The following is an 18,088-nucleotide window of genomic DNA, read 5'->3' on the forward strand; positions in this document are numbered from 1 at the left end:
CTCACTGGTGCGCACAACACCATAACCTCATGCCAGTTCATCTTCCAACTCTCCTTCACCTACGCTGCCTGCCCTGACAATCCTGCTTCCTGTAATGTCAGCACTCTTTCTCGTCATACATTTAGTTGGGTCCGTTCCAATGTCAGCTCTCTAGAGAGGCTCTTCTTACCATTCTACCTCAAATAGCCCCCAATCACTCTGTGTCCCTTTATCCTGCTTTCTCTTTCTGCTGTTTCATACTACCTAAAAAAATACTTAAGTTCAATCCACCTAGAACACAAGCTCATAAAAACAACAACTGTGTTCCACCTGTCCTCTCCTCTACCCCAGCACTTAGAAGAGCAGCACAGAGTCAGCATCCAGTGAGTGTTCACGAATTAAGCACCGCTCGGCAGCATTCAGCACTGTGACCACAGATGCTCCTATCTTGAATTCTTTCTCCTTTTATTATCCTCTTCTGCTTTTCCTCCTCCCACGCTAGTAGCCGTTCTTCTGGGGGCTTGTCCCTTAAATCATAACAGTCCTTACTGACCTATTTTCTGTCTGCTTTACTGTTTTTGAGACAAGGTCTCACTCTGTTGCCCAGGCTGGAGTACAGTGGCATAGATACAGGTCACTGCAGCCTCCACCTCCTGGGCTCGAGTGATCTTCCTGCTTCAGCCTGCCATGGACCTGAGGCCACAGGCATGTGCTACCATGTCCAGGTAATTTCTTGATTTTTTTTTTTTTTTTTTTTTTTTGGTAGAAATGGGTCTCACTTTACTGCCCAGTCTGGTCTTGAACTCCCACAGTCGAGCAATTCTTTCAACTTGGCCTCCCAAAATGCTGGGATTATAGGCATGAGATACTGTACCTGGCCTTACTTTTTCTTCTCTTAAAATACAGGGTCTCATCCTCTGGCCAAGGCTGGACTTAAACTGCTGGGCTAAAGTAATTCCGTCACCTTAGCCTCCCAAATAGCTAGGACTAAAGGCATGAAACCACCAGGCCTGGCTTGTCCAGTTTCATTCTACACACTTTCTTGGTATTTAAACAGCCACTGTTGCTCTTCTTTCTGTAGCTCTACATCAGATTCATGCTCTAGCCCTGTATATCCAAATGAGGACTAGACTCTGCCACTCTGCTCTCTCAAAGGCACATTGAGCTTATCCCATGTACAAAACTCTCCCTTTTACAATCCAGCTTTCCTTCCTACATCACCTATCTCTCTGTATCTGGAAGCACCACTCCTGCTTCCCTCCAGCACATGCCAAGAGCTCCAAATGATTTGCAGCTCCTCTAGAAGGTCTGTATTTGGTCCAGTGCCCATTGCCTTTGATTCAAGTGTACAGCAGGAACCTTCTCCCCTAGACTCTAACTAGATGCTAAAGAAGTACTGATCGAAGTATTTTTTCCTTCCTGGCCATGAAGTTGACTTTACTCTGTAGGTTTGCTGTGGGGAGGAATAAGACTAATTTTAACAATTTGAACAGAATTTATTATTTAAAATAATAGTTTCATTAAAAAAATTCTGTAGGGATGATGTAAATGTAATGACACAGCTATGACGTGGTAGACCAACTGGCAAAGCCTGTGTCCAAGTGCTACTGGAACCACATTCCTGGGCAACTTCATGAGCAGGCACAGGCGATCAGCAGGGGTGGATTAACACTCATCATCCAAGGAACAATGAATTTAGGGCAGCAGCTCACAATCACAGCAAGCATCAGAATTGCCTGGGGATATAGCCTGGGACTCAGCTTAGACCTATACTGGCCATCTATTCCTGCCCATCAACTGGATGGTTTTGTTACCACTCCCCATTCCAAGTCCTCCACGTGCCCTGGATGTGTGTGCACTGTGTATGCATGTGTGCACTGAAGTGTGCGGGGAGAAATCGAAATCCGTCCTGCTGTCTTTAATAGCAATTGTTCTGCGATTAGAAAAGCAATTGAGACATTCTAAGCCAAAATGATGATTCAACTCAATGTGTATATTTGCTCTCATAAGTTTCTCTTAACATTCTGAGATAATTTCAGAAACTTACTGTTATTTAAAAACATGACCATACCACCCTGTTTACAAGACAAATTGCTAACGATGCTTTATAAAAAGAAAATATCTTACCAGACTCACGATTGCAAATTCAGTTGTTAGCCTTAGAGCTTCAAACAGAGGTCTAACAAATCTGAAAATCACTTTGTATTCAGGATCATACTTCAAGTAGTCCTCTGGAAGCTGTTCTTGCTGAAAGAAGAAAGGATGCGATGTAAGTATCCATTGAAGAAAAAATCTCAAGTGCTCTTAAGACAGCAGTGTTCACATTGGTGCCCATGTATCACTTACAATAATTTTGACTGGTGAGATGTCTTTCAGTTTTTTTAATATGAGCAGTAGGATCTTAAAATACCATAATGATTTAACACTCACCAACATTCACTTAAAAAATAGGATGAGCTGAGGCTCAGAAAATGTTTGTTCTTTTTTGCTGTTTCCCCCACATAATTGTATCCAAATGTAAGCTACTCTTAGGCTTTAATGTCTTACTGACCATCTGCCATTCTGCTCTGCAATAAACTTTGAGAAAATAGTTTCCTGTAACCATGAGACTCTAAGCCTATGCTGTTAAATACAATAATCACTAGCCACATGTGGCTATTATGTGCCTGAGGAAGTGCATTTTTAAATTTTTACACCATGTAAAATTGATAACAACTTAAGTTTTTTAACTCTCTTCATAAAAATGCTTCTGTTAAAAGTATTTACATATTCTTACATTGCTTGATGCTACTGACAAGTATCTTTCCAAAAGATAGATTTTGTGTTACTTGGATAGTATATTTACTCACACTAGCTCACTAATTAAACAGAGCTGCAGATCAGATCTTATTCCAGCATGTTTTTATAACACTTTTGAAATAAGATGACTAGATGTAACATGAAATGGGGATCGAGACTTAAAGAAAGATGCCTTTGACTTTGGCATGAAACAGATAAAAGTCTCTGATGAAAATACAACCTCAACAAAAGTGACACTTGCTGGGCCAGGCACGGTGGGTCATGCCTGTAATCCTAGCACTTTGGGAAGCCAAGGTCAGGAATTTGAAACCAGCCTGTCCAACATGGTGAAACCCCATCTCTACCCAAAATACAAAATTAGCCAGGCATGGTGGCCGGCACCTGTAATCCCAGCTACTTGGGAGTCTGACGCAGGAGAACTGCTTGCACCTGGGAGGTGGAGGCTGCAGTAAGCCAAGATGGCACCATCGCACTCCAGCCTAGACAAGAGCTAAACTCCGTCTCAAGAAAAAACAAAGTGACACTTACTGTAAATGGATGTAACTCTTCATCAAATATGCCCAAAGATCTATCGGCATCTCTATAAAATAAGAATGTGCATTACTTCAAAAATTGTTAGTATCTTAGTATACTATCTGTTTTGTAAAAGAATGCCTCCTACGTGCTTTGGTGTTTACTGCACCAAAGCAAACAGTTTTTACAAATTCTTCTCCTGGATCCTGACCTGCAGAGGTTTTCCTGACCTCTTCTTACTCAGCACTTCATGTCCTCTACTGGAAAGTCTTTTATATGATAACCAGTCAGGACAAGGCATTATCTAGCTCATGATATCAACAGTGGTAAAGCTATGAAATCTAAACTAAAAACAGATTTTGAAAAAAATCTCAATTTTATATTTCTATCACAGTGAATACCAATATAATCAATATAAAAACATACTCAGGATTCTCAGTCATTTAAGAATCAAAAGAGGCTGAAGGATCAAAGAAAACATAAATAATTTGCTTCAATATTTCAGCAGGCACAATATAGCTTATGATATCTAGAGCTGTGACCTAACGCTGAGCTTGATAGCTTGCAAAGTAATCAGCCAGAATAACAAGACAGGATTTTAAACAGCTCACCTTCGCTTGATATGATAATGTATCGCGAAGGTCACACTGTGGAAGAAAAAACATTCGTCACAATAGATGTTATCATTTGTTAGGCCTGAAGACATTTTTTAAAAAGGGTACAGAGGAAACTCTCCTAGTGGCCCTGAAATTAAAATCTTCTAGTTCAGAACAGTACCACAAGGGCACTTTCTTGCTTTCGTTTCTTAGCTTTTAGCAAAATGCAAGGCAGTATGCTCTTAGAAGACATGTTTCTGTTGATGATTATAATATATAAATAATAACATATTTGCCTGTTATATGCCCTTCTACCTACAAAACCTTCTGTCCCACGCACTTTATTTTATGTCTTTCTCTGTTGCCCAGACTGGAGTGCAGTGGCGCAATCTTGGCTTACCACAACCTCCACCTCCTGGGTACAGGCAATTCTCATGCCTCAGCCTCCCGAGTAGCTGGAACTACAGGTTTGCACCACTATGCCCAGCTAATTTTTGTATTTTTAGTAGGGAAGGGATTTTGCCATGATGGTCAGGTTGGTCTCAAACTACTGGCCTCAAGTGATCTACCTGCCTCAGCCTCCCAAAGTGCTGGGATTACAGGCGTGAGCCACCGCATTCAGCCTCATGCAATTTATGTCTATATGCCCATATGTTTAAATTTAACCCATACAGTAGTGGTTTCTTTTTTAAGATGTTAGGCCCAGGATGGGGGAGGTGGCTCATGCCTGTAATCCTAGCACTTTGCGAGGCCAAGGTGGGCAGGTCATGAGGTCACGAGTTCGAGACCAGCCTGGCCAACATAGTGAAACCGTCTCTACTAAAAATACAAAAAAATTAGCCGGGCATGGTGGTGGGTGCCTGTAATAGCAGCTACTCAGGAGGCTGAGGCAGAAGAATTGCTTGAACCCAGGAGGTGGAGGTTGCAGTGAGCTGAGATCATGACATTGCACTCCAGCCTGGGGGAGACTCTATTTCAAAAAAAAGATGTTAGGCCCTGCATTTTAGTTTAGTTTACTATCTCCTACCCACCCAATTTGTATTATTTCCCGAAAATTATGCAAAATCACTTTTGCATAATTATTAAAAGATACATTAGTAAATATTAGCACACAGGAAATCAATGATACGTACAGTGATCCTAAAATAAGCAGTGCTAACAAGGCAGTGTAACATGACACAGTGTAATATGAATGGCAGGTACCTTCAATTAGTTTAACTGAAATACTTATGAACAGATACAGCTCTTCAGATATATGTAACTGTATTCCTAAGTTCCCCACTGATGCTGTGAATCAGAAAACAAGAGGTTCTACAGAAAGCAAGAGGTTCTCTTATGTAAGTTATGTGCTTTCATTTGCCCTCAGCATCTAGAATGAGGCTCAAAATAACTGAGGGAAGGCAAATCTCAATTTTAGTAATAGGTCTATATAATATTAGCACTTTTTAAAAAGCCTGTAACATTAGCACTTAAGATGGATATGTCTATAGTCCTTCAAGTAGTTTTCATCTCTGAAATAATTTTAAAATCACAGAATTTGAAGTTATAGGCTGGAAAGGACCAAGAAATATGGAACTGTGTAATCACATTTAATCCAATACTCATTTTACAGATCAGGAAAACAAACCTTAAAACTGACTTGCCCAGGGTCCTACCAAATAGGAGCAGTTTCTTGTCCTAAACTCAAATTAAGCAGCGGCTCTCAGACTTTGCTGCACATTAAAATCACCTGAGGAGCTTTAACAACTGCCTCATTTTCTACATAAAACATTTTAATTTACATTAGCACTGGGGATGACTTTGGGCATCAAAGTTGTTGTTAAGTTTCCCAGGTAATTTCAATGTGCAGCAAAGTTTGGAATAATGGAGTTGGGGTGAAAATCAGAATCTTCTGGGATGCTTTTCTTCACATAAAGAAGCCTCACAGCCATCCCTGTTTTTCAGCTGTGAATCCATCTGTTCCTGGGCTTTTTTGGTGACTATTAATTACTGCCTTAATTTCAGAACTTGTTACTGGTCTATTCAGGGATTCGACTTTTTCCTGGTTTATTTTTAGGAGAATGTATGTGTCTAAAAATTTATCCATTTCTTCTAGATTTTCAAGTTTATTTGTGTAGAGGTGTTTATAGTATTCTCTGATCATAGTCTGCATTTCTGTGGGATCAGTGGTGATATCCCCTTTAGCATTTTTTAGTGTGTCTATTGGATTCTTCTCTTTTTTCTCCTTTATATCAGTCTGGCTAGTGGTCTATTTTGTTAATCTTTTCCAAAAACTAGTTCCCGGATTCACTGATTTTTTGAAGGATTTTCGTGTCTCCATCTCCTTCAGTTCTGCTCCGATCTTAGTTGTTTCTTGCCTTCTGCTAGCTTTTGAATTGGTTTGCTCTTGCATCTCTAGTTGTTTTAATGGTAATCTTAGGGTGTCGATTTTAGATCTTTCCCACTTTCTGATCTGGGCATTTAGTGCTACAACTTTCCCTCTAAACACTGCTTTAGCTGTGTCTCAGAGATTCTGGTACACCGTGTCTTTGTTTTCATTGGTTTCAAAGAACTTACTTATTTCCGCCTTAATTTTGTTATTTACCAAGCAGTCATTCAGGAACCAGGTAATTCAGTTTCTGTGTAGTTGTACGGTTTTGAGTTTCTTTTTTTCTTTTTTCACATAGCACTTATTCTAAAATGGACCACATAATTGGAAGTAAAACACTCCTCACCAAATGCAAAAAACAGACTGAGAGACTGTTACGACTTTCATTCTTTTGCATTTGCTGAGGAGTGTTTCACTTCCAATTATGTGGTGCTGAAAAGAATGTATGTTCTGTTGACTTGGGGTGGAGAGTTCTGTAGATGTCTATTAGGTCTGCTTGGTCCAGAGCTAGTTCAAGTCATGAATATCCTTGTTAATTTTCTGTCTCATTGACCTAATATTGACAGTGGGGTGTTAAAGTCTCCCACTAGTATTGTGTGGGAGTCTAAGTCTCTTTGTAGGTCTCTAAGAACTTGCTTTATGAATCTGGTTGCTCCAGTATTAGGTGCATATATATTTAGGATAGTTAGCTCTGCCTGTTGCACTGATCCCTTTACCATTATGTAATACCCTTGTCTTTTTTGATCTCTGTTGTTTTTAAGTGTGGTTTATCAGAGAGAAGAACTACAAACCCTGCTTTTTTTGCTTTCCATTTGCTAGGTAAAGATTCCCTCATTCCTTTATTTTGAGCCTCTATGTGTCTTTGCACATGAGATGGGTCTCCTGAATACAGCACACCAATGGGTCTTGACTCTATCCAGTTTGTCAGTCTGTGTCTTTTAACTGGGGCATTTAGCCCATTTACATTTAAGGTTAATATTGTTCTGTGTGAATATGATCCTGTCATTAAGATGCTAGCTGGTTATTTAGCAAATTAGTTGATGCAGTTTCTTCATAGTGTCATTTGTCTTTGTATTTTGCTATGTTTTTGCAGTAGCTGGTACCGATTTTTTCTTTCAATATTTAGTGCTTCCTTCAGTAACTCTTGTAAGGCAGGCCTAGCCATGACAAAATCCCTCAGCATTTGCTTGTCTGTCAAGGATCTAATAAAGTGTCCTTTTCATTGCAGTCAACATTGTCTTAAGGCATAAAGGCACCAAAAAAACAGCTATACTTTGCTGGGATTGCTTATCTGCTAACTGATTTTTCCTTCTACCATGACATCTAAGATTTTTTAAAAGAGAAATTGATACTTAATATTTAGAATCTGTATATCAATATATAGTTGACATCACTTTCTTAAAATGACTGCTGAAGAGGACAACCAAATGGCTGAAATAATTAATTTTAGAATAAAGGAATCTGTCCCTTGACACTATGGTTGTACTCACAGCTTTAGTGCCGTTTTAAGATGACGTTGACTGGCTGTGCTGTCGTCAAGGAAAACTGTCGAACATGAACGATACAGCCTAGTAGATACCTGAAGGGGAAGGAAAGAAAGTGTAAGTTAAACTTATCAAGGTGTATTTTTTTATTGGTTAAAATGTCAAATGACAAAGCACTAGGATATTTCTTACACTCTGTGAACTGCCTGAGTGTGGCATCTTGTGCACTCTATAGAGAACTCATTGGAGGCTCTTAACTTCCAGAGATGATGTTTGAGATACAGGTTATAAAATGCTGCCCTAAATAAGGTACCTGTCATCAAACCCAACAAGGATTTTATGAATTCCCTTTAAAAATAATGAGAAAAGTTTAACATAAGATTTTATTTTTTTCTATAGTGATATAAAACAGCTGAGAATTCCTATTTCTATTATTTATTTACTACAGTAAAATGTAATGTATTAAATAGCATCGTAGAAGAACATTTTATTGCAGTGAATACAAGACTAATACATTTACTAAATTACTAATCCTAAATGTATTATTTCAGGTGACAAAACAAGTTTCAGATTCAGAGACTCTGTGTGCCAGTGTTGCTAGACCACCAACAAGTGAGGAAGCCATAGGTTTCTCTAGTCCTGTTTTCTTATGTGGAGGATAAAATTAGTAACAATTTAACATTCTCTCACACCCTGAAAACAGATGACAACTTAAAAATTTTAACTTTTGGCTGGGCGCGGTGGCTCAAGCCTGTAATCCCAGCACTTTGGGAGGCCGAGGCGGGTGGATCACGAGGTCAAGAGATCGAGACCATCCTGGTCAACATGGTGAAACCCCGTCTCTACTAATATAAAAAATTAGCTGGGCATGATGGCGCGTGCCTGTAATCCCAGCTACTCAGGAGGCTGAGGCAGGAGAATTGCCTGAACCCAGGAGGCGGAGGTTGCGGTGAGCCGAGATCGCGCCATTGCACTCCAGCCTGGGTATCAAGCGCGAAACTCCGTCTCAAAAAAACAAAACAAAACAAAACAAAACAAAAATTTAACTTTCCCTTCAAGTTTAAATAAGACAGCCATGACATGACTCAAATGAGACTCTTCGACAATACTTGCCATTAATTTCAAAACTTAATTTCATTCTATAAATCATTTGAGCTGCACCCTAGGCATTTTCCTGCTATACCCTACTCTCTGCATAGAATACCACTTTTCTCTTTCCTTGTTTCAGCAACTTTGACTACATCTACCCTCTTGGATCTGTTTGCCAGCAGCCATACCAAAACATGTTTCTTTGGTACACTAATGAGTCAGACTGACCACTGGTTACAAGAGACTAAGTATTCTCATGAGAAAGTATGCCTCTCTATAAAAGTAACAGTGGGCCCTAACTGTTCCTACATCCAGCTGCTGAGCATAGAATTCTGAATAAATCAAAAACTTCAACAAGTGTTTGACAAATTAACTGAGTCATCATTTGGACTAAACATCTTACTACATTTAATTAAAACAAAAACACTACTAACAGATCACTCTTTATAGGTATTATTTACGGTGTCACAAAATAGAAACAAATCATCTAACTTCAGTCAGCATAAATCAGAGTATGAAATGCTATGATCTTTAACAAGAAATGGAAGGGCTTACTTAGTGGTTTTAAGGTATAATAACAAAAACTAGAAAATAATCATACCTAGTAATTTAACAAGTCAAAACTAAAGCCTTACCATCAAAGGTCCAGTTCCCCTTGGATACCAGTGCCCACCCACTGACTTCTTCCATTGTACCTGCTGCCTCTCATTTTAACCCATTAAAAACACTAAAATTGTTTTCCTTGTAGAGATCTTAAACCTCCTTGGTTAGGTGTACCTTTAAGTATTTTACTTTATTTTTCAGCTATTGTAAAAGGGGTTGAGGTTCTTAGTTTGATTCTCAGCTTGGTAGCTGTTGGGGTGTAACAGACCTACTGATCTGTGTACATTAATTTTGTATCTTGAAACTTTGCTGAATTCATTTATCAGTTCTAGGAGCTTTCTGGAGGAGTCTTTAGGGTTTTCTAGGTATACGTTCATATTATCAGCAAACAATGACACTCTGACTTCCTATTTACTGATCTGGATGCCCTTTATTTCTTTCTCTTGTGTGATTACTCTGGCTAGGTCTTCCACTAACTATGCTGAATAAAAGTAGTGAGACTGGGGCATCCTTGCCTTGTTCCAGTTTTCAGGGGTAATTTCAACTTTTCGCCACTCAGTATTATGTTGGCTGTGGGTCTGTCATAAATGACTTTATTACATTGAGGTATGTCCCTTGTATGCCAGTTTTGCTGAGGGTTTTAATCATAAAAGCATGCTGTCAAACGCTTTTTAAACCTTTTAATCATAAAAGGATTTTGTCAAATGCTTTTTCTGCATCTATCGAGATGATCATGTGATTTTTGCTTTCAATTCTGTTTCTGTGATATATCACATTTATTGACTTCCATATGTTAAACCATCCCTGTATCCCTGGTATGAAATGCCTTTTTGATATGCCAATGGGAACTATAAAACATAGCTGAATGAAATCATGGATAACACAAACAAATAGAAAGACATCCCACACTCATGAATGGCTTAAATAAATATTGTAAAAATGACCACACTGCCAAAAGCAATCTAAAAATTCAATGTAATTCCTAACAAAATGCCATTATCATTCTTCACAGAAAAAAAATAATAATAATAATCCTAAAATTCATATGGAACAAACCAAGACCCTACTTAGTCAAAACAATACTAAGCAAAGCCAACAAATCTAGAGCCATCACGTTACCTGACTTCAAACTATACTATAAGGCCACAGTCACCAAAACAGCATGGTACTGGTATAAAAATAGGCAAACACACCAATGATACAGAATAGAGAACCCAGAAATAGACCCAAATACCTATAGCCAACTAAAACATAATGTGAAAAATTAAACCATATACGGTTTAATGCCTGGAATCATTGGCAAGCTACATGCAGGAAAATGAAACTGGATCCTCAATGCTCACGTATACAAAGATCAACTCAAGATGGATCAAGGATATAAATCTACAACCATAAACCATAAAAATTCTAGAAGATACCATTTGATAAACCCTTCTAGACACTGACTTAGGCAAAGACTTCATAGCCAAGAACCCAAAAGCAAATGCAACAAAAACAAAGATTAAGCAGGTGAGACTTAACGAAAAAGCTTCTGTACAGGAAAAGGAACAATCAGCAGAGCAAACAGACAACCACAGAATGGGAGAAAACCTTCACAATCTCTACATCTGATGAAGGACTAATACACAGAATCTAAAAAAAAAAAAAAAACAAATGGACAAGAGAAAAAAAAAATCCCATCAAAAAGTAGGCGGACATAAATAGACAATTCTCAAAAGAAGATATACCAATGGCCAACCAACATATGAAAACATGCTCAACATCATGAATGATCAGGAAAACGAAAATCAAAACCACAATGTCATACTACCTTACTCCTGCAAGAATGGCCATAATCAAAAAATACAAAAATAATAGATGTTGGTGTGGATGCAGTGAAAAGAAAACACTTCTCTACACTGCTGGTAACAATGGAAACTAGTACAACCACGATGGAAAGCAGTGTGGAGATTCCTTAAACAATTAAAAGTAGAAACACCATGCAATCCCGCAATCCTGCGACTGGATATCTACCCAGAGGAAAAAAAGGCATTATACAAAAACAATCCTTGCACATGTATGTTTGCAGCAATACAATTTGCAAGTATAAAAATATGGAAGCAGCCCAAATGCCCATCAATCAATGAGTGGATAAAGAAACTGTCATATGTCTATGTATAATGTGTGTGTGTATATATATAGAAACACACACACATATATATATACACACACACATACACATGTATATATCATAGAACACTACTCAGCCATGATAAGGAATAAATTAGGGGCATTCCCAGCAACCTGGATGGAACTGGAGACATTATTCTAAGTGAAGCAACTCAGGAATGGGAAACTAAACACTGTATGTTTTCATTCATACCTGGGAGCTAAGCTACGAAGATGCAAAGGCATAAGAATGATACAATGGACTCTGGGGACACAGTGGAAAGAATGGCAGTGGAATGAGGGATAAAAGACTACAAACTGGCTTCAGTGGATGCTGCTCAAGTGATGGGTACATCAAAATGTCCCAAATCACCACTAAAGAATTTACTCATATAACCACCTGTTCCCCCCAAAACCTATAGAATAAAAATATGTAAATAAATCAACGACAGCATTTTTGCCAGCAAACATAAAATAAAATGAAAACTAAAGTTTATGTTTTTCTCTCTCCTTTCTGGCAGGACAAATTTTAGATATGTTTTCTAAGAATAACATTTTTCCTTTTTCTGAGTCAGGGTCTCACTTTGTTGGCCCAGGCTGGAGGGCAGTGGTGCAATGATCGTTAACTGCAGCCTCAATCTCCTGAGCTCAAGCAATCCTCTACCTTAGCCTCCTGAGTAGGCAAAACTGAAGGCACATGCCACCATACCTGGCTAATTTGTTATTTCACCTTTTTGTAGAGATGAGGTCTCGCTATGTTGACCAGGCTAAAAATAAATAAATCTTAACTAACTTAAAATATTTCTAAGACTCTGGGCATTCATGAAAAAAACTCCATCTATAATAATAAGGTAAACTGAAAAACAGAAGGGGAAAAATTAAAAACCAATGCAGGTATACTGGTCTAAGCAGCCTAGTGTACGAATAACAAGACTATCAGAAATAAAGTAACAGAGAAAGTAAAACAAATTATCAAGCACAGACAGTCTGCAGACTTAGTAGCCTCAATAAAATGTAAAGAGTCCCACTGAGCTGTTGTTACAAAGTTTCAGAATCTCAGAGAGATAGAAGCTCCTAAAAAAGTTTCTACAGATATATAAAAGCCAACTACAAACAATGTATCACACAATGGCACCATTGTAAGAACAACATTGTAAAGCGAGCACATTGTAGAATATCTTCAGAATCATAAAATTTAGATTCAACCTAGAGGTTTACTCTCTATCAAAAAAGAGGGATTTTAAGTCTGGGCAGATCTCTCAACATCTCCACCCAGGATAACAGGACTGAAGGAAACACAGAATCTAGGACACAGGTGATCCCACACAAGACAGCAGTTATGAGAGGATCCCAAAAGACTTTAAGGAGATGTCACAGAAAGAATCAGAAAAGCAAACATCGAGCACTGTATATTGAATTACGATGACAAAAGGCCAAAGTAAGTTGTCACCCCACCCCCACAACAACGAAAAATGGAACAGATACATTTTAGCAGATGGAAAATAGTTGGAAAGGCACATGATAGATGCTACAACACTTGATGGGGAAAATGGCTGTTAGAAAACAGGCAAACGAATAGTCAGAAAATTAGTTTCATGCTAAAAATAATGGTTTTGAAAGCAAACAGACCAGCCAGGGGCTACTTACTGCATTTGGCTGGGTAAAGTAACACAGGCTAGGAAGAAAGATGATCCAGAAGAAGTGCAGAAGTGCTCAGATTTCAGAACTGGTTCAGAGAAAAAATGAAGGAATATGTAATGCAGAGGCACAATGACAACACCGTATGACTTAGCACTGAATAATATTTGCATAGTCATAATCATGTAAATATTAGATTTAATGGAAAAGTGTGCTACAATTGGAAGAAACAGAGGGAGAAAAATAAGGTCATGGTGTAGTGAGGAAGCTATGCTTGCATCTGCTATGGCAGAAAGTCAATACACAGTGCTTACAATTAACTAAAAGACAGTGCTGACAATTAACTTAGCTAAATTAAAAATATGACTCAATATTTAAGGCAGATCTTTATACCACAATCAGACTATTGAAATTTAACTTAAATGTCAGACATTCTTAAAAGGTGGACACACTAAGCTGAAGACTTTTCTGAATACATTTGATACTTAGGAAAATGTAACAGATTTAGAAAAGCCACAAAAAAGTCCATGCTATCAGCATGGGGTCCTCATTATAATTTAAAGTAATTAAGAGAGACATACTTTTATGTCAAACTATCAGTTTTTTAACTTTTTGACTGTTTACTTACATGCTTTGTATAGTTGCCTTTTCTTATTTCTTCTACTAAGAAAGAAAAAAGAACAAACAAACTGGTCACTTCTAATACAAATACCATAAAATAAAACTAGTTGTTAACGTCTTATTGATTACTCCTAAATAACATGGGAACAAATTCAATTTTAAAAAATTATTTCAACAATTCATATTTAAATTAGCTGGCATGATACATCTCATAAAGCAAAATATAAAAACTTTGTTTCACTTTTTGGACTAGTTTACTTTTTGTTTCTATTATATACAAATGAAAGAAACCTTGTATACAAAAGGAAAGGGCCAAAAAATGAGGCCAGATGAAAAAATTAGCTAATAAAAAAGTTTAACTGTTGCATATATGAGCCATGATCCATTAGCATTTTCTCATTCTGTATTTACACATAGCTTACTTTTTTACCAGAATTTAAGAGCTAACAGCTCTAGGAACTACTTCCTGGCCAGGCACCTATCTCTAGATGCACCAGAATCCCAGTAAGCATTTTGAACCACACTTAGTGGTCACCTACTAATATGTCACTAAAAACAAAACAAAACCAAAAAAGAGTCTTTACACAACAGGAAAGTAACCTTTTTAAGTTTAGATTTTAAAATGAGTATATAAACCTCATTGAACATGGTGTCTGCAGCACAAAAAGTCATTTTTTTTCCCTAAAAAAAAGGCCAGAATAACAAAAGCTCCAAGAGTGACCTAGGCCATGCTTTGTTTCCTACACTGCCTCTGCCTTTAAAGCTAAAAGGGCCTTGTAGGCAAACATTGCTATCACTGAACAGTGAGGGACACACAGTAGCTTTTTTTTTTTTTTTTTTTTTTAACTGCTTCCATGCTCTCTACGTGTGAGAAGCCCATGGCTCTAGAAGGAACTGGGGAAACAATTCTGATATGGTTTGGATATTTCCCCCTCCAAATCTCATGTTAAAACGTGATCCTGAATGTTGGAGACAAGGCCTAGTGGGAGGCATTTGGGTCATGGTGGATTCCTTATGAATGGCTTGGTGCCATCCCCATGGTAATAAGCGAATTCTCGTTCTGGTAGTTCAAAAGAGCGTGGCACCTTCCCCCTACCCCCGCCCCACCCTCTCACAGTGTGGAACCACCTGCTTCCCCTTTGCCTACCATCATGATGGTAAGCTTGCGGAGGACCCTACCAGAAGCAAATGCTGAAGCCATGCTTGTACAGCCTGAAGATCTATGAGCCAATTAAACCTCTTTTTGTTATAAAAGACTCAGCCTTAGGTATCTCTTTATAGCAATGCATAAATGAACACAAATTCTAGACAGAAATAACTGACTCAAGACAGGCAAAGTCTACTCAAACTACAAGAAACAAAGGTTACAAACTCCCATTATTTTACTGTGCTGCATCACTTCACATACGATTATAGATCCTCACTTGTATTCTTGCTGCTTAAATCAACAGGAAAACTTGGCTGTGTATGGCTTTTTAGCAAACAAACAAGGATTTAACATAACACTGAGGAAAATAAGCAGGAGTAGGGCATGTTTAAATTTACATTACATCAAATTAAAAGGTTAATAGAAGTTTTGATTAGCATAAACTTGGATGTGATAAATGCATGTGGTCGGAGGACTGTGGAAGAGGAGGCCAAAATCACAGATTCAATCCTTGTTGATGAACAACTATTTCTTTTTTTTAAATTTGTTTAAATGGAAACCAAGGTGAAGCCTAAGTTCTATCAGTCAACTTTAAAATGTACTCTCTGGAGCAAGGGAAAAGGGACAAAGAATTATTAAATAAAGATAAATCTACAACTCCTCCATCACATGACAAATGGTGTTGATAAAAAGATGGTAAACTGTACAAATAAAAAGTTTACATGTTTTCACTAACACAATAACAATTAAAGTATATCACATGGTAAAATAAGACAAGACAAGTGAATATGTGAAAAATTGAAAAATTTAAACCAATGTGAGTTTTTCTAAAATACTTTCTACAATACATTTGATCAAATAAGAAGTGTTTTCACTCTTTTTCTTGGTGGAAAACACAATGGTGTCTCACCATCTGTTCGAGATTTTCTCAGGAATATTGTGCTTGTCTCTGGATCGTCAGAAGGGTTGGGCTCCAAATCCATACCTATAGAGGGAGAAAAGAAAAAAGACGTGATCACTTTTAACAGTTTATCAACTCATTTCTTCGACTGCTGTATGTAGGCCATTTCACTACCTCTACCTTTATTCTTATCCACTGAAATGAATATGTAGACATAAGATGGAGCCAGGCAAGATGGCCCATGTCTGTAGGGCTGAGATGGGAAAATCCCTTAAGGCTAGGTCAGGAATTTGTGGCTAGCGTGAGTAACATAGTGAGACCCTCCGAAAGAAAGAAAGAAAGAGGTAAATGTTTCCTTTGAGTTGTGTAAAATCAACTACATAGAAAAAACAAGATGGCCGTACGTTTTAAAGACAGGTCTATTTTATAGGCAAAATATATTATTTATTCTGGAGCTCAAACATTTAAAAAAAAAGTAAATTTAGCATATCTGTCACTTCCATGTCACTCTGAGGACATAGAACCTTAGTTCCATTGAGTAGCTATCTTCCACAGTAGTGTAAGATCTCTAAGTCTTCATTAGCAATATATAGGGAGAACATACACAGGCCTTTGGATTGGAAAGGGATAAATGAGACATACATAAACTGTGTTGTAATCCTAAAGAATGACAATAAAGAGCCTTTTTTGGGCTCTCATCCAACACTACCAGTCTATGAACTGGTATGTAAAATCACTCACAGGCTTTCCTTACACCAGCAACCAGAGTATAAGTTTACACAAGTACTGACATATTTTGTGTATAAAAATATAATCAACTCACATATCTGTTTATTCTAAATCCTTAAACATCTTGAAAAGTGAGTATAGTACTCCAGGTTACAAAGTCACACTCATCATGAGTCTTAATTATCCTACCTCCGAAAAAAATTAAGAGCCCAACTAAATTTTTTTTGTTTTTTTGTTTTTTAAGTTCTGAGAAACATGTGCAGAACGTGCAGGTCTGTTACATACCTACACATGTGCCATGGTGGTTTGCTGCACCTATAAACGCATCATCGAGATTTCAAATCCCACATGCATTACGTATTTGTCCTAATGCTCTCTGTCCCCTTAACCCCTGGCCCCTGAAGGGCCCCAGTGTGTGATGTTCCCCTCCCTGTGTCCATGTGATCTCACTGTTCAACTCCTACTTATGAGAGAGAACATGCGGTGTTTGCTTTTTGTTCCTGTGTTAGTTTGCTGAGGATGATGACTTCCAGCTTCTTGAGCTTTAGTTTCTTATCTTTGAACAACATGCTATTGTCAGGAGAGGGAAGGACAAAGGGGAAGCCATGGCAACAGACACTCTTACACAGGCAAGGTCTGGCATTTTAACCTTCAATCTTAGTATCTTACACATTAAAAGTCTACCTTTACAGTTCATGTCTTTTGAAAGTTTTGACCACGAACCATCCCCTACCTCTCTTTTAGAACAAGAAGGTAAATAAAGTCTGTTAAGTCACCAGAATAAATCTAGAGATACATTCTGTGTTAAAGTAAGAATTTTAAAGTAATCAGAGCTTCATGGGTAAAGTACTTTGGGGGGGAAAATATCCATTTTTTTGTAACCCTGTCCATGACATTTCATACCTTTCACAATTATTTTAAGCACCTTCCATTTTCTTTCCTTTTGTGTTCAAATTACAGTTAGAAGAAACAGTGCCTATTAAGATGACTTAAAGCAACCCATTGAGAATACCCTATTATCTCTCCCATGGCAACCTTCGTTCTGATTTTAAATAAGAAATCCCCAAATATTTCAGTATGAATTGTCTTCAGATTTAGCTACTTTAACACAGGAAATAATTAGGCACTTAGCTGGTTCCTTCACTTAGGTACCATCTGGATAGGTACAAAGAAAGAATGGGATGGATACTGGAAAGTTGGAATATTTAAGTTTGTATTGAAAAAGGGAAGAGAATATTCCAAAGAAGCCTCAACAAAGTCCCACAGAATAATAAATAGAGCTACCGACAAGACGAGCCATAAATAAAAGGTCCCATGCCAGCCTGAGAGAATGAGATGAGGGAGCAAGAACTGGGTGTTTGGGAGGGGAGGAGAAAAGAAATTGACTGGACTCCGTGGAGAAAGACTGAGCGGTGGGAATGGGAATGCAAGGCAGAGCCAGCCTTTGCTCCTGGCCAGCCCTGGAAAAGCTGG

General features: G+C 38.0%; 1 protein-coding gene across 4 annotated transcripts in view; it reads right to left on the minus strand.

The window, feature by feature from the left end:
* Positions 1 to 18,088, minus strand: part of LOC110568547 (WASH complex subunit 2-like) — a 42,056-nt gene that overhangs the window by 14,292 nt on the left and 9,676 nt on the right. For 2 of the 4 annotated variants that reach the window (XM_064372138.1, XM_064372136.1), the window contains 6 exons: positions 15,896 to 15,970; positions 13,846 to 13,877; positions 7,746 to 7,834; positions 3,903 to 3,938; positions 3,307 to 3,358; positions 2,107 to 2,226 (listed from right to left, as the gene is read on the minus strand). In XM_064372138.1, coding sequence (XP_064228208.1) covers positions 2,107 to 2,226; positions 3,307 to 3,358; positions 3,903 to 3,938; positions 7,746 to 7,834; positions 13,846 to 13,877; positions 15,896 to 15,968 — 402 coding nt within the window. In that variant the 5' untranslated portion in view covers positions 15,969 to 15,970. Of the gene's footprint in view, positions 1 to 2,106; positions 2,227 to 3,306; positions 3,359 to 3,902; positions 3,939 to 7,745; positions 7,835 to 13,845; positions 13,881 to 15,895; positions 15,971 to 18,088 lie in introns of all 4 variants that reach the window. The other 2 variants (XM_064372137.1, XM_064372135.1) reach the window with 1 other exon arrangement.

The sequence above is a fragment of the Aotus nancymaae genome, unplaced genomic scaffold (assembly GCF_030222135.1).
Source record: "Aotus nancymaae isolate 86718 unplaced genomic scaffold, 86718_ANA_hifiasm-v0.15.2.pri h1tg000684l, whole genome shotgun sequence".
NCBI lineage: Eukaryota > Metazoa > Chordata > Mammalia > Primates > Aotidae > Aotus > Aotus nancymaae.